This window comes from Lutra lutra, chromosome 4, assembly GCF_902655055.1.
Source record: "Lutra lutra chromosome 4, mLutLut1.2, whole genome shotgun sequence".
Taxonomy (NCBI): domain Eukaryota; kingdom Metazoa; phylum Chordata; class Mammalia; order Carnivora; family Mustelidae; genus Lutra; species Lutra lutra.
The window spans coordinates 146,881,050-146,906,549 of NC_062281.1; the positions used below are offsets into that span (position 1 = coordinate 146,881,050).

Sequence of the window (25,500 nt, forward strand, 5' to 3'; positions counted from 1 at the left end):
AAATTACTAAAAAAAGGTTTTCTAAAATAATAATGCATGCAGATTAATGTCACCAATATTTCAAGTAGAAGAAGAAGAAGAATGAAAGTTTTATGATGTGAAATGAAAAGTAACGGTTTGTAAAGCTATGTATTATTGCCTTTGAGTGCTATTCTAGTCAAAAGACGGAAAATTCTCCCCTCCTTTCATATCCAAACACACTCATCAGGGCATTCCTGATGAATCTCGTTCCTGTGGGAACCATAGAATATTCCGTTAGTACCTCCATCTTGGGAAGAGGGGCTTCAGTGGTCCTTGGTTCATCCACAGAAGCTTCATCATCAAACAGTCGTCGACAGCAAACCAAGGTAAAGGGAGGAGGCACCTCTTTGAGAAAAGACACTGCTTCTCGGCGAGACTTCCCATACAGTTGCACACCATTGACCTAGAAAGACAAGGGAGAAGTCAGAATTGAGCAGCCCTGGAGAAAAAAACCAAAGTCCCATGCTCACATGGATCTACCCAAACAAAAACAGGTTTTATTTTCCCCACAAACAAAGGGTCCAAACATAACCACATTATTTTAGTAGTAACTAAAAACACTAGAAATCAAATGTATAAAAATTTAGGCTAAACCTTTACTGAATTTAGTGAAGAAAGTTTAAGACGTGTGCAGATTACAAGTGATCTAATTTCTCACACCTCCATGATTTCTCTTTTCTACCCTCCAATTTTTGAATTCTCTCATCTACTTCTACACATCTCTCCTTAAACACACTAAATATCATTGCTAGCCTTCCTAAGACCACCTCCTTTTACTTTTTCATTTTATAAAAATATCACTATAGATATCAACACTAATTTTAAGGCTGTAATTAAAAACCACTCAATTTACAATGTGTAGGTAACAAAATCTAGGATACTCAACTGTCAAAATTGAGCATAATTTTTCACAATTTTCTTTCATATACCATAAACTTTATTTTTAATTTACATTCAATTAGCCAACATAGAGCACATCATTGGTTTCAGATATAGTGTTCAATAATTCATCAGTCACGTGTAACACCCAGTGCTCATCACATCACGTGCCCTCCTTAATGCCAGGCACCTAGCTATCCCATCCCCCAACCCACCTCCCCTCCAGCATCCCTCAGTCTGTTTCCTAGAGTTGAGAGTCTCTCGTGGTTTTTCTCTGTCTCTGATGCTTCAGACCATCCTAGAAAAAGTATCCATCGAAAATAAATATATGTAAATCCATTCTATTCTTACATGTTCTGCTCACACAGCCGTCAACTATAGGTCAACTATCAGAGGTGTGTCAGTTTTCAAACTGTTAGACGTGTGCTCCAAATGCTTAAAAGAACAAGATGATAACTAACTACACCTAATGCTTAGTGCTTATCACCGTGAAATTATCTAAGTTTCATGTTTTAGTGCACAGTAATAGTATTTTTGCACCAAAGATGATTTAGAAAGATAAACCTATTCTAATTTTTTATCTATGTGACTTAAGCTCCAGAAGCTCTCTCAGTTCTGACTCAACACCACTAAAAACTGATCTGCCTGCAACTCCCCGAAAGCTGAGGCATGAACATAATCCAGGCATGAACCAGTCTTTTCCCACCTGACTCCTACCTTCCTGGGAGCGTTCAGTGGCATTATTAGTTGTAAAGGGCTGGCATCAATTTCTGACAGGTGCCATGCTAATATCCAGATCACTGGTGGGGCCGACATTCCCGGGAGAAACTGTGCACAGAATCTGTCCTTCTCAGAGAATAAGGCATTGTGGGTTTTGCAAGCATCTCAGAGGCAGCGACCTGAGCCCAAAGTCAATGATCCCTGGGAGCCACTCTCGGGCCCACAAATCCAAGCACTTAGCCGTCGGGCCAGACACCATCTCTCTGCCTCTGAATTATTTACAGAGGTATCACCACCGAGTAAAGAGACCCATATGTGCTTCAGGGAGCTGGTCCTAGTGGAAAAGTCAGGATCGTCTCCCAAGACTTTCTGACAGATGAAAGGGATCTGGGGGACAACAAGTTTAGCAGCTGATAAATGTTTTTCCTCGGAAGAACTGAAAGTCAACCTTCACTGGCCACATCACGTCCCCAGTGCCAACGGGTGCCACAGACAGAGCAAGTTCTCAAATCACCCACACACACAGTACCCTATACCGAGAAGCAAGCAAGCGGATATAACCAAAGCCAAGAATTCTACCCCATACGCAAGTCTTAGTTTGTGTTTCACACTACTTCAACGAATTAGAAAATCACTTTTCAGGTTTTTATCTTGGAGTACATTTAATATTTATTTAGCTCATTATTTATTCATTTGAATTGTCTCCAATTATTATAGCAAGTGCCTGGTAGTCCTCCTCACTGCTCTCTACTGTTAAAGGGATTGGTCACGTTTCCCATTACCAACTCCTATCTAAGAGGATTTATGGCTGCTGTAAATAGCTGCTCTGGGCTGAGACTTGGCACAATGTTCTAACGCCACAGCGTATTTGTGTTTCTGGTTTTAAGTTCTAAGGAGTATACACACACATACACACACACACTCTTTAGGTTCAGGAGTTTATTTGGCTAACTTTAGAGAGATTTTTCTATTTCTATATTTGGCTATTCAGAATAAGCCAATTTTTATTTTAGAGTTCACAGTATTTCTTAGGCCCTCCAACTGGAGCCCTCTTAAGAGCTATCAAGTCTCAATTATTCAGACTTTGTGACTAGAAAGCACACACATATACACATTTGCAGAGTACATAATACTGTACAAGTATTATCCCACCACATTACCTCATTCAATCTTCATTAGATTGTTTATGCCTTTTTACAGTAATAATACTGCCAAGATCGCACAGTGAGATAACACTTTAAAGTTTACATGGATGAGTGTAGCCACTCTGGAAAACAGTATGGAGGTTCCTCAAAAACTTAAAAATAGAGGCACCTGGGTGGCTCAGTGGGTTAAAGCCTCTGCCTTTGGCTCAGGTCATGATCCCAGGGTCCTGGGAACGAGCCCCGAATCAGGCTCTCTGCTCAGCAGGGAGCCTGCTTCCTCTCTCTCTCTCTCTCTCTGCCTGCCTCTCTGCCTACTTGTGATCACTGTCTGTCAAATAAATAAATTAAATCTTAAAAAAAAAAGGAAGTTAAAAATAGAACTACCCTACAATCCAACAATCACAGTACTGAGTATTTACCCAAAAAATATGAAAACACTAATTTAAAGGGATACATGTATCCCAGTGTTTATAGCAGCATTATTTTCAACAGTCAAATTATGGAAGCAGCCCAAGTGTCCATAGACTGATGAATGGAATGCATAAAGAAGATGTGGTACACACGCACACACATGCACACACACACAAGAGTATTATTCAGCATAAAAAAGAATGGAACCATACCATGTGCAATGACATGGATGAAGCTAGCGAGTATAATGTCAAGCAAAATAAGTCAGAGAAAGACAATACCATACAATTTTGCTCGTGGAATTAAAGAAACAAAACAAACAAGGAAAGGGGAAAAAGAGATAAATCAAGAAAGAGACTCTTAATTACAGAGGACTGAGGGTTACTGGAGGGGAGGTGGGTGGGAGGACGGGTGAAATAGGTGAAGGAGATTAAGGAGGGCCCTTGTTGTGATGAGCACAGGGTGATGCATGAATTGCTGAATCACTCTTACTGTATATCTGAAACTAATAAAACACTCTGTGTGTTAAAATAAAGTTTAAGGGCACCTGGATGACTCAGTCATTAAGCACTCTCGGTTTCGGCTCAGGTTGTGATCTCAGGGTTGTGAAATCAGGCCCTGGGTCAGGCTCCATGCTCCGCATGGAGTCTGCTGGAGAGTCTTTCTCCCTTCCCCTCCCTGCTTCTCTCTGCTTACACGCTCTCACCCCTCAGCTTACACACTCACTCTCTCAAATAGATAAATAAAATCTTTAAGATAAAATAAAGTTTACGTTGATGATATTCCACTAGATGGTCACAAAAACATAGTGAGGCAGGCCTCTACTGATGAAAAAACAACTCTCACAACAGCTGAGTGACGTGTCAGAGGACACACTGTGAAGCTGTGGCAAATTCAAAGGCAGAGGCAGTTCTTCTGACTTCAAGCCTTTGCTTCACTCCCTATCTCCACTGTTTCCACCAGAAATCTATATTTAAGAATTAGAGTATACTACTTATTATACCACGTTCTTTTACAAGATGGAAGGCTCACAGAATCCTAGTCTTGGCTAAAGCACAGAGGACTCAGCTGATAGCCGGGGTCATGCACACTTCCTCTATATTTGCCACTAATTCTTTCTCATCTACCACCTACTGGTAGCTGAATCATCCTTTATGTCACTGATCGTACAATAAAAATGGTTAAGATGGTAATTCTATGTTATGTATGCTTATTTTTTCTTGGAGAAAAAGTATTTTATTATTTTTTAATTGTAGTTAACAGAACACCATATGTTAACTACACTGAAATTAAAATTTTAAAAATTGTAGTGGATAGGGGCCCTTGAGTGGCTGAGTGGGTTAAAGCCTCTGCCTTTGGCTCAGGTCATGATCCCAGGGTCCTGGGATCGAGCCCTGCATTGGGCTCTCTGCTCAGCGGGGAGCCTGCTTCCTCCCCTCTCTCTCTCTGCCTGCCTCTCAGCCTACTTGTGATCTCTGTCTGTCCAAAAAAAAAAAAAAAAAAAAACAACTAAAGTTAACAACAACAAAAAATGGTAGTGGATAGACCATGTCAGTTTCAGGTACACAGTACATCTATGTATATTTCTCACACAAAAAAAAGAGAGAATCAAACTGGTTTTTACTAATTCCACTTCTCTCAAAACAAAAATATCTCCTTTCTCAATACCTAAAAACTACACATTATAGAAATGGTCTCCAATGGAAGCCTGCTTCCTCCTCTCTCTCTCTGCCTGCCTCTCTGCCTACTTGTGATCTCTCTCTCTGTCGAATAAATAAATAAAATCTTAAAAAAAAAAAAAAAGAAAGAAAGAAAGACATCTCTACAACCAAGGCCCATGGGAGTCAAACCTTGGCTAAGGCTACAAGGTTAAGTCTATTAAACCCAAGTTAGAGCTTCTTGTGGTTCCTAACTCGTGGCAGAACCCTCTTTTACATAGCCTTCTTTAAGTCTGACCATTCTCCACATTTATTTTTTTGAGGGGCTTCGGAAGTAGTGTATTTGGGAAAAAAACAGTGAAATGGGAAGTAGAAAACATGAACTAAAGTCATCATGCTAGGAGTATATAACGTTGGGGAAAAATCAGTGCCTTATTTTCCTGTCTGTAAAATTAGAGGATTCATTGTTGTTTGTGTCTTTATGTTAGCTCTGGGACTGTCCAATCTAATAAAATATCTCAAGAAGGTCACGTCAAAGCAGAAGTGCTCTAAAATTGTTCTAGCTGAAAACAGGCTGGGGAGCCTGAGTGAGCCCACAGAGGCTGCCATGTTAGGATGAGTCCCAAGGAGACAATCTGAATACCAGTCAATAATACATAAGCCTGAGGTCACCCAGCTAGCCTAATTCTTATTAGAAATAACCATAAAACCTGCAGGTGAATGTGACTACATGCTGCAAACAAGGGGTAGGGATTCATCTCTTAAAAAAGAATTTTGCTAAAAAAAAATCCTAATTTTGCTATCAAACTATAACAGGACATTAGCTCCTTTCTCAATCACTTAAATAAGCAAGCAAAAGAAAGTCTCAGGAGTCCCAAAAGATAGGAAAAATGAACTCAAACCCATTATCTATTTTATTTTATCATTATATAGGCTGTATTTTTCTCTACCTTCATTTTATTTCATTTTCTCCAGTTTTATTGAAATAAAATTGACACATAACATTGTGTAAGTTTAAGGTATATAATGTGATGATTTGAACTACATCTATACTGTGAAATATTCTCACAATGAAGTTAGTTAACACAGGCATTGCCCCACATGGTTACCATTTTCTGTGTTGTGTGTGTGTGTGTGTGTGTGTGTGTGTGTGTGTGTATGGTAAGAACATTTAAGATCTACTCTTAAAGTAACTTGGGGACTATCATTAACAATACTGTGTTATACACTTGAAAAGAAAGTCCCCAAGTATTTTTCAATATAAGTAGTTCACATTACATTGGCGGTAATGTAATTCAGTGAATTTCTGGTAAAAATACATTTTCCTACAACTCAGATATTCCTGTCCTGTGTTTTTTATCTCTCACGAATTTTACCTCAAGAAGTTCATCCTCTGGCTGCAGGAGGTTCAGTGTATCCACAGGACCACCTGGAGCAACTGAAGAGATGTAATGGTGCCCATCAAAGGAATCCACTTCCATGCCAAGCCTCAGAGTGTGAATGGGCAGCAGCTATAGCAAAACACAAAGCAACAACATCAAACCTGACAAGGACATATCCAACTGTTAATCCTCCATCAAGTATTATTTTGACACTAAAACCCCACCTCTTGAGTCAGATCATCAAGATCCCAATAGAGGGCAATAATGGCAAAACTAGCCACCGATAAGATATGAATAATTTGTCTTCTTGCTCTCACTCCTCTTTTCCTTTCAGATTCCTTAGGGATGGACACACAGATGTACAAAGTCCTGCCTTCGATTCTAAGCATCAAGTATTCCAAACTTCTTATAGTTCCCAGTATGGATTCCGGGTTTTATTTTTCTGTAGGGCTACCCATCTCCCAGAACATTTGAGTTCCTCTTTATTACCTAATTTCCACTCACACTTGAATACCGAGGCAGTGTTACTTCCAGGAAGTCCTTCCTGATATCTGAGTTAATGTCCCTCTGTTTGGGGTCCAAGACCACCTTGTATAGATCTCTATCACAGCTCATAACCTACTGTGCCTAGAATTTCTATTTTCTTGATTGTTCCCCCTGCTTAAATGCAAAGTCTGTATCTTCTCTCTGTAACTTCAGATCCTACAATAGTACCAGGCACTAAACATGGATTCATTAAATACTTTTTTTTAACTAAGCTGTGAGAATGATGCCTCACTCAAGAAAGAACTCCTTTTCCAACTCACCAACTTAAGTGAGAACAATTTCCAGGTAGGGAAGGGTGGCTATGTAATAAGGAAGGCAATCATTATTCCATCCTAGGATTGATGTTGCTGGCTTAGAAGGATTCCTATGGGGGCGCCTGGGTGGCTCAGTGGGTTAAAGCCTCTGCCTTCGGCTCGGGTCATGGTCCCAGGGTCCTGGGATCAAGCCCCACATCGGGCTCTCTGCTCAGCAGGAAGCCTGCTTCCCTTCCTCTCTGCCTGCCTCTCTGCCTGCTTGTGATCTCTCTGTCACACAAATAAATAAAATCTTAAAAAAAAAAAAAAAAGAAGGATTCCTATGGGCTCAGATATAAGTCAAGGATTAAGAAACTCTAGCCCATGTCAAAATAAAGAGATGAGACTTGGTGTTGTTGGCTGTAAAGGTCAAAAGCACTCACCAAACTCTACTCCCTTGACTTTTAAAGATGGAGCTCATGATTAATCATTGTGGCTATATAAACTCAAATATGGTAAATGGTACTTACTAATTATGATTCATATGTCCTATATCAATAGTTTATTTATCTAAAATACCAGGCCCTTGGGGCGCCTGGGTGGCTCAGTGGGTTCTCTCTCTCTCTCTCTGCCTTCGGCTCAGGTCATGATCTCAGGGTCCCGGATCAAGCCCTGCATCGAGCTCTCTGCTCAGCAGGGAGCCTGCCTCCCCCTCTCTCTCTGTCTGCCTCTCTGCCTACTTGTGATCTCTCTCTGTGTCAAATAAATAAAATCTTCAAAAAAATAAGTAAAATAAAATACCAGGTCCACCTCTAAACTATATATTTAATAAGGAGAAAACCTTATACAGCATGGCAACACATGCACAATATGGTTCTTTCCTTCATATTTCCTATTCCCTGTGACCCCTTATCTCTGAGCTTGTCACCTCCCCTTAGTCATCTGCTCTGGGTCCCCAGAGTTCTACAGGCTTTAGGCACCATCTAGGGCTCATTTCCTTCCCACTGTATACATACAGACAAATGGGAAGGACAAGCAGTCCAGCACACCAAGACCTCAATGACTTAAAACAGGCATGAGGGATTTCTGGCTCTGGGCTAACTTTCTGAAAGTTAAGTGTTCTTGACCACCACGCTCTTCAGATTTCACCACCATGTCTGGCAATAAGATGTTCTAGCGCTCTCCACGGAAGGTTAGCATTGTTTTTACTCTTGTTCCCTCTCTGTGAATTCTTTATCACTGCGGTCCCCTATCCTCTTACTGAGTCATTGTACCCAACCATGCATATCAAACCAGAAGATATCAGTTCCCTTATTATTAATGTTGGTGGTAGGGGGGGGTTTTTTGTTTTTGGTTTTTGGTTTTTTTTTTAGTCTTTTCTTCAGTAGTAAAAGGTTAAATAACAACTCTCAGAGAAATGTTTCTGTAATAAGGACTAACCCACCCATGTTTGCCAACTCTCTCCCTTCCTCTGTTTATGAGGCAAACACTGGGGCTGTGGTCAGTGGTCAGGGAGTCCACCCGTAGGTCGTCTCCAGTGGTATGAAGACTGCTTGCGAGAACAGACTGCTCAATCTTCAGGAATTCTGTAAGTTTGCTGTTAAATGTAGCCATCACTAAAAATTAAATGCTGCACAACTACAATTAAATGATATTAAAAGTAAATGTCAAAAGTATTCAGAATCCATCACTGAGCCACTGGGTGGCTCAGTTAGTTAAACGTCTGACTCTTGATTTCAGCTCAAGATTCAGGGTCATGTTTGAGATGACTCTGTGCTCCGCGGGGAGTCTCATATTCTCTCCCTCTGCCTCTCCCCCAGCTCACAATCTCTCAATCTCTGTCTCTCTCAAATCAATCAATCAATCTTTAAGAACAACCAAAAAAAGCACAATTCACCAACAAACAAGTGAAAACCAAATAATTACTAGTTGTAATTACTAGTTGCTATGCAGGAATGAATCTGGGCCAATATACCACACATGACTGGAGAAGGTCATTTTGAAAAGTTGGGCAAGGTGGATTTTTCCAGAGATGGGGACATTTGTGGTAAAATTGAAAGTAAGAACATATCAGCCCTACAAAAAGCCTGCGAGGGAGCTGCTTGTGGAATGTCAATGAGAAAGGTAATTGCTAAATTTTTATTTGAGCAACCGATTATATGGTGGTAGCAATTTCTGCATAGAGGTGACCAAATTAAAACAAGGACACTGCTGTACATACAGACTATTGCTACTTACATAGAAATATGCCTCCATAAAAAAATAAAAGGATTAAGGAGGGAACTGATTCAATTTCCTCATTCAGCCCCCTCTTCCTAATCCTGACCTATTTATGTAGCTGACCCCATTCCCCACAATATCCATGCAACAGCTGAAGTCGGGAGGAATGGGCTGGAGCAGAGAAGAGGAGCAGGAGAAGGTCACCCATGGAATCCTTTGCCTTCCAGATACAGGCCTGTACCCTCGTAGGCGATGCTCCCAGATATCTGTAAACAACACATGCTCCCCAGAAACTTAAACCATGAACAAGACACACGTGCTCCATCTTTAATCACACTGAACAAATAAACCAGAAATGATGTTTACGAAATCTGTCAATCTGCTAGAGGCCTACCTAATATTAGTTCTGTATCCAAATCTGAGTACAGCTGGGTTTTCGAGACTTCATGTTACATTGCTGCAGGCTCCTCTGCGGGAGCAGGCCTGTTTAATTACCTGTCCCAGCTGCATTTAGCAACTCAACAAATCAACCGTTTCATCTGTCTCTTTCAGTTGTCCACCCCTTCCGTATTCCGAGTTCTTAGAGAGCAGAAAGTGCTACAATGACAGGAGTGGATGCAACAGACTGGTGATTGATGCCTTCACACACATTCCATGTTATGCTTTACTGATGCTTATTCAATGTGCTTTGCAAGGGGTCCTATTTAAATTGACAAAGTTAATGAGCAGCAGGGTTTTCATGATCCCGATGTGACAAGTAAAAGATACAAGGAAATATATCCAAGGAGAAGTATGACCATTGTGCGACTTACTGTCAGTGCTAAAATGATGAAGATCAAATGAGACCAAGCGAGCCAGAGCCCTTCAACCTGCAAGCGGAGAGACCTGTCACGAAGCAAACTGCAGTTCATTCATTTTGCTAAAAGCTCTACTTTTAGGACCCTAAAACAAGATATCAGAACGTGCAAGTGAGAATATAAATGATGTTGCTTCGGGGGAAAAAACCCTTCTGGAGAGGAACAGATATGTCAGTAGGATGGGGGAGGATGCTTCCAAAAAAGCTAACCTCAAAATAGGACAGAAAGAACCCCATGATTAGTTCTTATAACACACACACAAACACACACACAGAGACTGAAGATGTTAAATGCCATTTATGTTTAAAAGTTAGAGGGAAAGAATTACTAATTTTACCATAAAGAAAAAACAAACTTTCCAAGAGTTTAGCTACAACCTTTAAAAAGTGAACACAGGGGAGCCTGGGTGGCTCAGTGGGTTAAAGCCTCTGCCTTCGGCTCAGGTCATGACCCCAGGGTCCTGGGATCGAGCCCCACATCGGGCTCTCTGCTCAGCAGGGAACCTGATTCCCCTCCTTCTCTCTCTGCCTGCCTCTCTGCCTGCTTGTGATAAAATCTTTAAAAAAAAAAAAAAGTGAAACACAACAAAAGCTTCTTGCCCATATAAAATTTTAATTCTGAATATTCAAAAAACACACATTGTGTGCTCTTCTGTACAAAAACACAATGAAAGTTCTTTTTAGTGGCCTAAAACCAAGGTCAAGAGTCAATTGGCATTTATCATTCTTTTTGTTGTTTAGCATTATCATTTTAAATATCATTGATGTTACCTGCCTAGTCCACATATTTGAATTTCTGACACCTGACCTAACACTTTGCACTTAAGACTCTTGTTCTACCTTTGTTCTTGGTACTTCCTCCACCTGGAATATCCAGTTATTTCCCTGAACCCATTCTTCAGGGTACACTTCAAATGCCATCCTCCCAAGAAACCTCCTTTACCTTCCTTGAGGAAGTACCACCTCCTTCCTTGAGCAAATATAAGGCCTTTTGGTAATACCTGAACAGTAGAGTTCTCAGTGGAGTGAGGCAAAGAAATAATCACAATTTCCTATAGGAACCTCACCACAAACTACAGAATTAGAATATTGCCTGGGATGAACGAAATAAGACATGTGTATTTAAAAAAATATATATATATGTATTCATTAGAGAGTGAACAAATAAGAACAAGGGCAGGAGGGAGGGCTAGAGGGAGAGGGAGGGGCAGACTCCCTGCTGAGCAGGAAAGCCTGATGAGTCCCATCCCAGGACCATGGGATCATGACCTGAGGTAAGGGCAGCCGCTTAGCTGACTGAGCAACTCAGGCGCCCAAAGACCTGTGTATTTTTAAAAAGCTCCTGTTTCTGACAGGCCATCTACCCTAACTATGTACCTCAGTTACTACAGTGACTTGATTCTGTGCCTTTTGCTCTCCACTCAACAAGAGACCAGCAAAGTGTAAAATCACACACCTGAGAATTCATCAGCAGTAGTTGCCTCTGGGGAGGAGAATAAGGGAACTGGGATGAGAGAGAAACTTATTTTTTACAGGATGTACTTCCGTAACTTTTTAATTTTAGATCTTGTCCATATGTTATTTATTCAGAAGAAAAAAGAATGGCATAGGTGTAGAAGCCAGACAACCTTGATGGGTTTCCTCATTTTGCCACTTTACTTGCTGTATTTGATCTTGGACAAGACACTTTACCTCCTTGATGCTCAGTGTCCACATACCACGACTGGAAAGAAGAAAACAGCTGCTGACCAATAGGGTCACTGAGACAAATAAAGGAGAAACTGTATTTGAGACCAAAACCCATCCTGGTAACGGAGTGTAACACCTGCAGCCACTCTTGGAGGGTCAGGTACATTCCACTGCCTTAAAAGTTAGATTTGCTCTCATTGAGTGAGGGGGAAACACACGTTTGAATGTCCTTTGGTTCGGAGAATATAATTCAGGAAGGAAATAAAACGAAATTTGTCGGCCTGTCTTGTCAAAACCAGAGAACAGGACGTGTTATATTTCGTTTCCCACGGCGGGGATCTTCCTAACACTCACTCCGAATCACGACTGATGGCCAGCAGAAAGGTCACTGGAATGAGCCTAATGCTCCTCCCTTGCAGCGCTGTGATTATCTTGATAGTAAACAGTTGCCAAGAAAGCCATCCCTAAGCGTGCAAGTCTCCCCAGATGCGGGAAAACCGTTCTGCTGTCATGATTAACGGCTTCCTAGAAGCACTGCAGCTAATGCTCAAGCCACTGCAAATTGCTTTCGCCTCCCTCCTTCCCCACAACTCCGTCCACCTCACAAGAAAGCCTCATCTATGAACACTGGCCAGTAAAAGATGAAGGTGCTTCTTGTATCATCATCCATTCCAGAGTAGTGGCAATGGGGTAGTAAACTGGAGGGACCTTCCGAAGACAGCTAGACCCTCAGGAACAGCAGCTCTGGCCATGAAACATGGCTTTCCTCATCACAAACCTGCTGAGACCGAAGAAAAACCTACAGTGTGACCTCAGATCTTGACACTGCTCTGCGTAAACTTTCCACTGGTGTTACTGGCATGGCAAGTGAAGCCCAGGCTTACCACCACGGATCTGGAAGCCCTACAGCCCCGGGTCTTCCTCGCCAGCCCATTTAACATGCAAGTCTTCACTTAGTTGGACCCTAACACTATATCAAACAACCTCCACTCTCCCTACAAGCTGGCCCTGTCTTCTCACAGAGCTTTTACGCCTGCCACTCACCAGTCTCCCAGCTCCTCATTTCCTTATCTTTCAAGCTTGAGCTCAGAAAGGCTTTCTCTGGCTCTCTCTCCAAAATGCTCCCTCCTCCCGTTCTGCTGTCACCATCCTGTTAAAACTTTTGCATCACTAACGATCTACAACTAAGAATCTACAACCATTTTATCAAACTATTTTTCACTTGTTTACTGTCATGCCCTTACCCAAGCCCGGAGTGCAGGCTCTGTGAGAGGAAAGACCTTTTCCGTGTTGCTGCCCACCACTGGTAGCAGTGTCTGGCACAGAGTAGGACTTCAGTAAACACTTCAGAGATGAATCAACGTGTTCTAAACTGCAACCTGCCCCTGCTGCTATCTAGCTGTATAATTTGAGGTGAGCCACTGCACCTGCACAAACTTCGGTATCGTCATCTGTGAAGTTCTGCTAGGATACAGGCTCATTTACATAGAGTTTTTGAGTTTCCTCAAAAAGTGAATAGAGCTTACCCTACAATCCAGCAACTGCACTACTAGTAATGCATCCAAAGGATGCAAAAATACTGATTCAAAGGGGCACACGCACCCTGATGTTTAAAGCAACATTATCAGCAATAGCCAAAGTACGGGAAAAGCTTGAATATCCATTACAGCACATGAGCGCGCGCGCGCGCACACACACACACACACACACAGATAGGATTACTCAGCCACTGAAAAGAATAAAATGTTGCCATATGCAACGATGTGGAAGCAGCTTATCCTAAGCAAAAGAAGTCAGAAAAGACAAACCATATGATTTCACTCATATGCAGAATTTAATAAACGAAACAGATGAACATATGGTAAGGGGGGGGATAAAAAGAGAAGGAAGGAAGAAACCATAAGAGACCCCTTAACTATAGAGAACAAACTGAAGGTTGATGGAGGAAGGGTGGGTGGGGGGTTACTCTAGCTGGGTGATTGGTATTACGGTGGGCACTTATGATGAGCACTGGGTGTTACAGGCAAGTGATGAGTCACTAAATTCTATGCCTGAGACCAGTATTACACTATATGTTACCTAGAATTTAAACAAAAATTTGAAAAAAATAGTTTTTTCTTAAAGGAGACTTTAAAAGTTTAGAGACGAACAATGAAGCACACGACTGGGCAACAAAATCACCATTTATTGAACAATTCTTACGTATTAGTGTGGAGCTATATTAAGGCCTACATTATACATATTTGTACTTAATCTTCCAACGTAAGTATTACTGTTCATACTCTGTAGAAGAAGACAGGCCACTTATTTCACTTCTTAAAGTGCTTCCTCAGTTGTCACGTTTTTGATGAGGCCTTCTATGGTCAACCTACATAAAATTACAAGTCCACTCTCTGTCCTGAATTCCTTATTTATCTGCCCTGCCTTAAATTCTGCATGACAATGTATCCCACTTATTCTCTTATCTCCCCTTATGAAAATACAAGTTCTACAAGGCAGAGATTTTTTTTTTTTCCCTCTGTTCTCTTCTGAAACCCCAGCACCCAGTAGAGGACCTGATACAAAGTAGGTAAAAGTATTTTAAAAATGAGTAATGAGGGGGCACCTGAGTGGCTCAGTGGTTAAGCCGCTGCCTTCGGCTCAGGTCATGATCTCAGGGTCCTGGGATCGAGCCCCACATCGGGCTCTCTGCTCTGCAGGGAGCCTGCTTCCTCCTCTCTCTCTCTCTCTCTGCCTGCCTCTCTGCCCACTTGTGATCTCTCTCTGTCAAATAAATAAAATTTAAAAAAAAATGAGTAATGAATGAATGAATGTACAGCTGAGTGCACAGATGATTTCTATGAGGTAGTTCTGAAAGTCTGTACAGTTCAAAGCCTTTCCACGTGTTGGTACCAGAGTTACTGAGTACACACACATGTTTGTGTTTGTATATATTATATATATGTATGTATGCATATATACATATGTGCGTTATACATATATACATAATATACATTATATATATATACATACATATATATGTACATATATATAATATATTGCATAAAAGTTGATCAGTAAAGAAATGAAATTAGTAAGACTGGTGACAAGGAACTAGGAAATGAAGGTGAGACAGAACATCTGTCTAGAAAAAGACAATGCCATTCCTTAAGATGCGCAAAGTGCGATTATTATTTTTTTTACTTATTACAGAATATGATGATACAGGGTCTCACTGGGTTGGAACGTGGGAGGACAGACAACTAAAGCTGAACTGCATGATGAGCTGAGTCTGGTATGTTCCCCCCAAGAAGGTCTCTTGAGTTCTAAAGCTATTTGGACAAGGAGGCTAAAAGCAAAGACTTCAGCAGCCCCAAAAGTACTGAGGAAACAGAATTGGCGTTCAGATCCCACCAAGAAGAGGGGACCAGTATACGTTCCTGATTCATGTGGAACACCTGAGAGGCTAGGTCTTAGGAGCAAAGGCAAACCAGAAAGAGTCTAAACCTCACCAGAACTGTACCTCTATCTCATCTCAGAGATAATCACCCATCCCCACCCCTCCACCCCCATCTCTCTCTCCCTTTCTCTCTCTCTCCCTTTCTCTCTCTCTCTCTCTCTCTCAAACACACACACACACACACAGTCTCCTTATCAGAAAAAAGAATAAGTCCCTGGACAAAGATAACATCACCTGAAGCCTTTGTAAGTTGCCCTACATAAGGTCGGGCAGTCAATTACATTATGGTATGAAGAAAGAGACAACCAAATAACAAAAGAAAGTACCGAATAATAGAAACACATATAAAGTTGATCCAGATACTGAAATTAACCGCTTAACGTCCTTCTAAGCTGTGACTAATATGTTCAAGAAATACAGGAAAAGATGGCAAATACAGATTTTTTAAATTATAAATTCCACCAAGGAACATAACCTAAAAAGGAATAAATAGAAATTCTAGAACAGAACACTATAACAAAAATTAAAATTAAGAACTCAATAGATGGGCTTTAGCAGCAGATTAGGCACAGGAAATTTACTAAACTGCAAGACAGATAAATAGAAAACATCCAATATCTAAGAGTTTAGTGTATATGAAAGAACAGTTTTAGGGGACAGCATCACTGATTTTTAGGACATACTAGTAGGCACCTGCAACTCTTCTAGGTACTTAATCCCTATAAAACCAACGAGGTAGGTAGTATCCTATTAAGATCTCCCTTTAACAGACCACAAAACTGAAAGAGTTTAGATAATTCTGCAATCGAGTGAATGGATAAGGCAGAATCTGAACTCGGGCAGTTTGACCCCAAAGTCCATGTAATCAGTAAACTGCACTGCAGTGGTTAATAACAAATGAAGTTTGGTGACATTTTTATATTTGTTACTATCCTCTTAAATCCCTCCCAGCATAGTTAGATGGAATTAGTAATCAGTGACTGCTCTAATGATGACTTGTAAATAACTTAAAATTAACCATAAATTATGCCATGATGCTTTTATATGGCCCATTTGAAGAAAAGCTTGGTCAGCTGGTCCCATAGGTACAGCCAGGTAGTGACTCCAAATGCAGGCTAGCACAGGAGAAAAGAAACTCTACAGTCTCAGCCTTGAAAATTCAAACCTATAAAATGACAGCCCATATAATATAAAATTATGGAAGAGAAATATTCAACACAAATAAAGAAGTGGCAGAAATACCTAAAGAGATAACTTCTTACAAAACCTACATGGGACACCGAGAACTCCTCTCGAAGAGTGCATGTGACAGCAGAGTTTAAGCTGGACTTAGCTCATCAACCCGTTTGGGATTATAGTATAAATCCTGAAACTATTCTAACGAGAACACCTTTCCTTTCTCATCATTGGTTGAGAAAGCCAACAAGAAGCCTTCTCTGACCTTCAAATGCCCTGCTTTCTGATTATCCAGAGGAGGAACTATAAAATTAATTTGTAGTGAGAAAAAAAAACTAAAAATGCTGTGGGAAACTGTTACCGTCACCTCCTGGCATTCTGCCATTAGAAATAAAGCTCTGTCTACAAAATTTTCTAAGTTCAAGAAAAAATACCGCTTATAATGCACTTTTCTGTCTTTAGACATCTGGACCAAGATTTTGTAAGGTCTGTGTTTGTGGTCTTGATTTTTAGGAAGCATTTTAAAAGTACTGATAATGTCTGCAGGGCTAACACATTCTGGAAAATGTTACTCTGTGTACCACCTGCAAGGTGGGCAAAGCCATCAAAACTGGGGTTTTGGCTTCTGAACGTGGCACCCCATGTTCTTTCCAGGCATATCTAACCATCACCTTTCACAACAGTGAGAACCTGCCACATTTCAGGAAATATCTAAGACTAAATTCTGGAAACTTCTGGTCACAGCACAAACTTAGTTTCTTTGATGAGAACTTAAAGAAAGTTCTTCAAACAACAGAAAACTGGTAACATTTAAAAAAAAATAATACTTACCTTTGAATATTTCTGTAATTCAGCATCATCTGCAATCTGTGTATCCAAAGTAGCAACCTAGTATTACAAGGAAAAAAAAACACTCCAATATTTGTAAAAGCATAACTTCATTTCTTCTTAGGTTTTCTGAAAAAAGATCTGTAAACCCTATATATTGATAACACCATCTGATCTGCATTCTCATCTTTTTCTGATATTTCTGAAATCAGGAAGTATAACACATCATGCAAAACGTCAAATTCTTTTTGTTGTTACCGTTTTCTAGAGAAATCTTTTCCCCCTAAATTATTTGGTTGAACCAGAAGGGAATGGGCAAAACACATACGCTATTTTTAAAAATCCATGACCCTTAAAGTTTTAATATAATCCTGTTATAAGAAGTCCATAAAAATTTTATTCTTTTAGCAAAGCCAAGAGCATAATCATTTTCACTTTTAAAATCAGGCCTTAAAATGAAGTTTGCGAGGTCAGTAAAGTGAGATGAGTTTGGAAAAACTGAGGCATCTGACTTTCCACAGCAAACTCCATCATTTCCCTGGGAGACATAGCTGGCAAGGACACAAACAGAAAGACCTGGCCTGGTGATCAGCTCACGGAATATACTTAAAGCTCTTAATCCTGGCCTAAAACTATTCTTCTAAGCCTCAGTGGTAGAGATCCACAGAAGTGAATTCCTAGCAAGCAAAATACTTCACTGATGACGTGCATCTGTAAGCTGTTAATAAAGTAGGGTGTATCTGGAGGGAGGGGATAAGTTAAACAATGATCCAACTAAAGCTTCTAGAAGTACTGCATTTCACATAAGTAGATTCTAGAAGAAAAATGAAATCAGAAACATCAGAGTACACGAGGGCATGCATGCATTTATTTATCTTGCCTGGTTTCTCCTTTCTGCTCCTCATCCCTCAAGACAGCAAGAACCCTTGATGAATAAGTTGTCACTTTAAATTCCCAACCTCAAATTCTGTCTCTTCTTTCTCACCATTATGTTATGCTCTCACTGTGTGATAAATGAAATTTGGAGGAGTAGTTATGAGGATAAAATTTTAACTAAAAAGTGCTCATCACAAAACTGTCCCATGGATATATACTGGGACACCAAATTGCTTTATATATCAAACCACTATGAATAGTAGAAAAAGTTATTTGCTAAGGTAATAGATAGCTTAATGACAAAACAGCATTTAAAATCTATGAGGTAAAGAAGCAGCAGTTCATGAGGACCAAAAGCAAGTACGAAATTAGCAAGAATAGAGTATGGAATGTTTTAACGCATCTTAATGATGCTGGAAATTTCCTGACAATACATAGTGGTTGCATGTTCTGAACCAAGAAAAGGGGAAAAAAAAATCTCCAACCAGCCAACAAGCACTAATGATAAACATATGGGAGACAACATGAATGACAATAGAAATTTAATAGAATATTTTATTACTAATGCATTTAGTGAACACTGTAGACGCTTTTCCAAGCACAGCTTTCTGCTTTCACATGGATTCATAGGGGGGAGCGTAATCAATCCCTTACTCGATGAATCTAATAACAGGTGAAAGGAAGTCTAATGGACCACTGGTGCTATAAACTTATACCTAACCTAAATTACTTCCTGTTCTCCCTAATACATTTGATAATCATTCTTTCATTTTTCTCATAAAACTGTAAGATTCTTTGTGAAACATAGGACTAATATCCACAGCCCTTTCAGTGTACAATAAAACAAACAGATCATAAAAGCAATCATAAAAATGCCAGCAATTTTAAGCAGCTGATACAGGTTATAAATTTAAAGGCAAGTCTTCTAAAATTCTTCTGCCTACTGTTGACTTAAATGTTCTCAACATGAACCGAGTGTCTGCTAATTATAACTGAAACTTGTGTGCAGTTCTTAATTGTTCTTACAGCTTAAAATGTTTAAAGAGGGGGAAAAAAAAAATCAATTGATCCCCTAGGGAAGAAAGGCAGGAGGGAAAATAAAGGCAAACTGGCTAATCTTGGGCTCTCCCATTTCTTTAAACTGCAATGTTAGGAGCTTGAAATGCAATGAGACATGAATGTTTTTTATTACAATATTTTAACATACCATTACTTCATAATCCGGGCCCAACAGGTTTTCCCATCTAGATTTCAGCTCATTTTCTGGAGAGTCTGGGACCTTTTCTGGAGTTTAGAGAAAAAAAAAAATGAAGCTACTATGAGCCAAACTTAACTACTAAATTCCTCAATAATAGCACAGTTCCAGTAAGTAAAAAGGAAATGAATATAAAGGAAAATGCATTAACTTGGGTCTACCAGGTAAAGTAAATCAGAGGTGACTTATAAGACTAACGTAAAATGTTAAGGCTAGTTGTGACCAAATTATGAAGGGGCTTTCATTAAGGATGATTTCAAAGGGAAAACGAACTGATGAGTTAGAAATGAAATTTGAAATATACCCACTTTATATGTAAACATCCTGAAGTTTACAAGTAAAATACATCTGGCTTTGCTTTACAATATGTTAAGACAAACAAGGATTTAATTTAAATGTTAATCACTTCAAAGTAATACCTTCCACTCACCCACAGAAAAAGTAAAAACTTATCAAGACATCTTTACCATCAACTGGGCATAGGAACACAATCCAATCAGACTTCTTATCTGGGTGGATATAAAACCATGTCTGGTTTAATTCAACCAGGGAGATACAAGAGCTTTAACATACTAGAAACTCTGTGTACTTTGGTCTCATGTAGTTACTTGGTTATACCTTCATGACTCTTGAGTATAATATTGCTTTTGCATACATAAGATAACATTGCAGAACTAAGACAGATTTTAAGTGCTCTGCCTATCCTCCTTTATGGTCTTAGCCAGAAGCTCAGGATACAGTTGCTAGTCTGAATAACACTAATAGGCAACACTGAATAGGCAAAAGTTGAAGTACTAAAATACAATTTCAACTTATATCCATAGCAGTAGCAGAAAATAAACAAACCTTCACCTTTTTTTCTGTAAGTTAAAGAAAAACTCTTTTAATTTTGTCACAAGATTAAACAAGTCACAGAACACTTACTCCAGCTGACATAACCATCTGTCTAAAATCAAACATAACTTGCAACATCAGCTCTTTCAGTCCACAGCATGGACGGCTCATCTTGGATGCATATAATGCTTAATTACATAACACAAATCATCAAGTAAAGGCTAACCTCAGAATTCAGAGACTAAGACTAATAAACACCAAAGAGCTTAACTCACTAGATGTTATCCATGTGAAAACAAGGATATTCGTAAAAGAATATCCATGAAATAACTACATCAACGGACATGCTAGTTTACATGTAGGGGATAACTAACCAAAGATCTTATTAAAAGCAAAATATCACTTATGTGGGCTCTGTAATTTTGTGCCTATCTATTGTTGTCAACAATAGATAGGCACAATTTCCAGAAGAAATTACATTATGACGACGTGGATGGAACTGGAGGGTATTGTGCTGAGCAAAATAAATCAGTCAGAGAAAGACAATTATCATATGATCTCTCTGATATGATGAATTTGAGAGGCAGGGCAGGGGGTTGTGGGGGGCAGGAAGGGAAAAAAATGAAACAAGATGGGACCAGGGAAGGAGACAAACCATAAAAGACTTTTTTTTTTTTTTTTTTAGGTTTTATTTATTTATTTGAGAGACAGAGATCACAAGTAGGCACAGAGGCAGGCAGGGAGAGAGAGAGGCATGCTTCCTGCTGAGCAGAGATCCCAATGTGGGGCTTGATCACAGGACCCTGAGACCATGACCTGAGCCAAAGGCAGAGGCTTAACCCACTGAGCCACCCAGGTGCCCCATAAGAGACTCTTAATCTCAGGAAACAAACTAAGGATTGCTGGGGGAGTGTTGGCAGGGATAGGGTGGCTAGGTGATGGACATTGGGGAGGGTATGTGTTATGGTAAGTGCTGTGAATTGTGTAAGACTGATGATTCACAGACCTGTACCCTCAAAGCAAATAATACATTAAATGTTAATTTAAAAAAAAGAGAAAAATTACGTTATGAGTTCGACCATCTTTGTTAAATTTCTCCCGTGCAGCAGTTTCTTATCCGGTAAGCTAATTTGCAATTAGCAATCCGGTAAGCTAATTTGGTTGAATTGTAAGCTTAAAAACATGATATTTAAAGATGACATTTCATACACATGTATAAAACAATGGTATCTCACCTACAGTTCACTTAACTACTTCATCTTTCATTTGTACAATGGAAGTACAGATAGTCACGAGTTTTAAAGCATAGCGCAAAGTTAAGTACCAGAAGAGAAAGACTATTTTCATAGCCCAATAAATCCTGAGCTACGCAAAGTGACTTAAAAATGAAGAGTATGATGATCCAAAACAATTATTCAAATGGCAATGAAGGGGAGAATATGCCACCCCAAAATATGCCATATTAGCAAGTAGAATTTTTTTTTTTAAGATTTTTATTTATTTGACACAGAGAGAAAGATCACAAGTAGGCAGAGAGGCAAGCAGAGAGAGAGGGGGAAGCAGGCTCCCCACTGAGCAGAGAGCCCAATGTGGGGCTCGATCCCAGGACTCTGAGATCATGACCTGAGCTGAAGGCAGAGGCTTTAACCCACTGAGCCACCCAGGCGCCCCAGCATGTAGACTATTTTGAACTAAAGGCAATCAAGACCAAGCAGACTCAGGAAAAACTTTTACCTCTCCCTTAACTATCCAGAAGAATTTAGATAGGAAGCCTATACCAGAAAGAACAATTACCAGAGAGAACTTTTTTATCTGAAAGACCTATTGGCATGGCAGAGCAAACTTTTAATTACCAAACATTTGCTTTTCTTACCATGCTGTGAATTACCCTCCTCATCTTTGAAGCCCCAGGCCTCCATCCCATTCCTTAATTTAGAATGGCATGTGAGGCTCAACTGCCCAACTCACTCTTGGGTCTCCTATTTTTTTTTTTTAATTTTAATTTTTATTTATTTGACACAGAGAGAGAGATCACAAGTAGGCAGAGAGGCAGGCAGAGAGAGAGGAAGCAGGCTCCCCACTGAGCGGAGAGCCCCATGTGGGGCTCAATCCCAGGACCCTGAGATCATGGCCAAAGGCAGAGGCTTAACCCACTGAGCCATCCAGACGCCCCTTGGGTCTCCTATTTTTATGGGGCTTCCATATTTAGGAAATTTGTTTTCTCCCATTAATCTGTTTTATATCAATTTAATTATTAGACCAGTCAAAGAACCTAGAGGGGAATAAGGGAAAGTTTTTTGTCCCTATAGCAAAAAAGCTAATTTCTTAGCAGTTCAACGACCTTGGTCTTACTGTCAAGATGAAATTATACATATTCATGAAGAAAAAAATGCAATGAGATTGATCCAAAAAGAGCAGATAAAAGTGTCTGAAAATATTTCTAACTTCAGAATGTACTTGATTTTCACACAACAGTTCCATGAAAATCTATGTGGGTTCACTTGAATTTAAAAAGCAAGGATCTAACCACAATCCACTTGGGTCAAAAAGAATAAGGTAAATTTCCAAATTATAGGAAATTTTTTAACTTGAATGAGGGGTTACTCCTCCCTTCAGGTCATCCTTTCTTGAAACAAGACAATCAAAGCCAAAACTTCCCTGGAAGAGGATGATGTTAAGTATCCCATTTCATTTAACTATCAAGGCTTTCCAGAGCACCTCTGTGCAGAGAATTGGGTGAGACTGCTATTCCAAATGCTTCCAGAACAGAGTCAACTATGTAGCCAAGTATCAGAGTACAAAGTGAAAAGGACAAGGTTGCACATAAATTAAAAAGAAGATTAAAATATAAGTATACAGGAACCTGACAATTTGATAAAACATGTAAATATGTATGTTATAAATTATTATGGTAAAAGGAAATACTGTATATGTATGCAGATAGCTAGATATCTATAGCTATGTCAATGATAATACATGTTCACATATGCGCTAATTAAAAGTGCTGACAAGACTAAAAAATAGTTAACACATACTAATAAAAATGCATGCAAAATTAATTAAACAAAGATTAAGCAATAACATGCTTAGTCCCCAACTGCCACAAGTGTTAAGATGTTGATATTAAGAATATCCTATATTGGGGCACCTGGGTGGCTCAGTGGGTTAAAGCCTCTGCCTTCAGCTCAGGTCATGGTCCCAGAGTCCTGGGATCGAGCCCCACATCGGCCTCTCTGCTCAGTGGGGAGCCTGCTTCCTCCTCTCACTCTCTGCCTGCCTCTCAGCCTACTTGTGATCTCTGTCTGTCAAATAAATAAATAAAATCTTTAAAAAATATATTAAAAAAAGAATATCCTATTTTGGGGTGCCTGGGTGGCTTAGTGGGTTAAAGCCTCTGCTTCGGTTTGGGTCATTATCTCAGAGTTCTGGGATCAAGTTCCAAGTTGGGCTCCTTGCTCAGTGGGGAACTCCTTTTGCCTCTGCCTGCTACTCCCTGTGCTTGTGTCAAATAAGTAAAATCTTTAAAAAAAAAAAAAAAAAAGAATATCTTATTTTGGGGGCACTCAGGTGGCTCAGTCAGTTAAGCATCTGCTTGGTCCTGGGATGAGCCCCGTGTCTGCTCCCTGCTCAGCGGAGAGTATGCTTCTTCCTTTCCCCCTGCCCCTGCCCATGCGCTCGCTTGCTCTCTCTCACTCAAATAAATAAATATTAAAAAAAAAAAAAGAATATCCTATTTCGTATCTTTAAAATGCTTCTAAAATTTCTCACGTTAAATTAACTATAAAGAGAGAAAACGGTTAATAGATGAGAAAGTCAAGACACTTTGTTCGGAATTGAATGCTCTGTGCCTACCTAATTTTTCTACACCTTGCATGTTGTCATTTTTCAGATTATCCATTCTTTCTTCAGTTTCCTCATCCCCACCATCCAGATCAGTTTCCGTTTCCACTGCTCCAGTTAGGTAGCGGGCTGGTGTTTCCGATGGCTCTACAGCAGTTCCTAAAATAAGAATTGCTAACTTGAATCACTAGCAGCTGAAGAGCGTATTTAAGTGAGGTTATTCCAGTCCTGTTCACAACCTCATTACAAACATCTTAGGTAAATTACATATATGATTCCTTTATTGAAAAGGATAAGGAACCAGGCAATGGGAAGGTAAGATCAAGGTCTAGTTGTTGACAAAGCAGAAGTAAATACTTTTCCACAAAGCCTTGGAAAAGAAAAAGAACACTGAGGTCTTACGAAAAAGAACAGTGAGGTCTTACACTCTTGTGGTTATGGTCGGTAAGGAGCAAGATAGGCAAAATAAGCCCATTCCAGTGCTCTGGGCTCTCACTAGGTTTTGGCACGACATCATGATCAGTTAAAAACAAAAATAATAGTAACTCTACATAGGTTACTTTATGAATTGGAAGGGAACTGGAGAAAATTCTCCTGTTTGCAGTGTTTCCTCCCTTAGCTAAATTGAGCTAAGTAAAGCTTTCAATCTCAAGCATGCAAGTCATTACCTATCTCTTAAACATAAGAAAGGTTGAATAAGAGTCATTTTAGGTCATTTTTATTTTTTCCAATTTTTTAAAAAAGATTTTTATTTATTTATTTGACAGAGAGAGAGGGTGACAGCGAGAGAGGGAACACAAGCAGGGAAAGCGAGAGAGGGAGAAATAGGCTCTCTGCTGAGCAGGGAGCCCGATGCAGGACTCGATCCAGGACCCCAGGATCATGACCTGAGCTAAAGGTAGACACTTAACCAACTGAGCCACCCAGGCTCCCCATTTTAAAATTGATTTAAAAATGATCACCCATGATGTACAAAGTATTCCTACCAAAAATATTTAACCTGGATCTAAGGCTTTATATCTAGCTTCTCACAGGAAATGTAGTGGATAGAGGAACAAGCTGAATTATACCATAAGGATAATTAAATTCAGTATGTAGTATTCTAGTGACTAATGGACAAATCCCTTTACAAAAGTCTGTGCCACAGAGACAGGGGTGGGGAATTCTTCTAGATTAATGCATTCTTCTAGATTAATGTGTGACTGAATCTTGGTTTTTGTGAGGTTTTTCCTTCAGAGAGGGGTAAGTAGGAAAAGAAGCTGCAAAAGACATTTGGGGGCAATGTGTTAAGTATCTGACATTAGGGAATTACTATTAATTGTTTTGGTATGATAATGATATTATTATTATAATATTTTCATTTTTAGAAACTAGAGATTTAAGTATGTAGGACTAAAGTGCCATGATGTCTACTACTCACGCTTAAATAATTAAGGAAAAAGAGAAATAGATGAAACAAATATGGCAAAACATTAACCGCTGAATCTAAATG

The 25,500-nt window shown here is 39.7% G+C and overlaps 1 protein-coding gene across 5 annotated transcripts in view; it reads right to left on the bottom strand.

The window, feature by feature from the left end:
• PATJ (PATJ crumbs cell polarity complex component) overlaps nt 1–25,500 on the bottom strand; it is a 373,314-nt gene that overhangs the window by 301,170 nt on the left and 46,644 nt on the right. For all 5 annotated transcript variants that reach the window (XM_047724601.1, XM_047724598.1, XM_047724600.1 and 2 more), the window contains exons 12-16: nt 24,021–24,167; nt 19,287–19,363; nt 17,207–17,263; nt 6,211–6,345; nt 263–424 (exon numbers count right to left, since the gene is read on the bottom strand). In XM_047724601.1, coding sequence (XP_047580557.1) covers nt 263–424; nt 6,211–6,345; nt 17,207–17,263; nt 19,287–19,363; nt 24,021–24,167 — 578 coding nt within the window. The remainder of the gene's footprint in view (nt 1–262; nt 425–6,210; nt 6,346–17,206; nt 17,264–19,286; nt 19,364–24,020; nt 24,168–25,500) is intronic.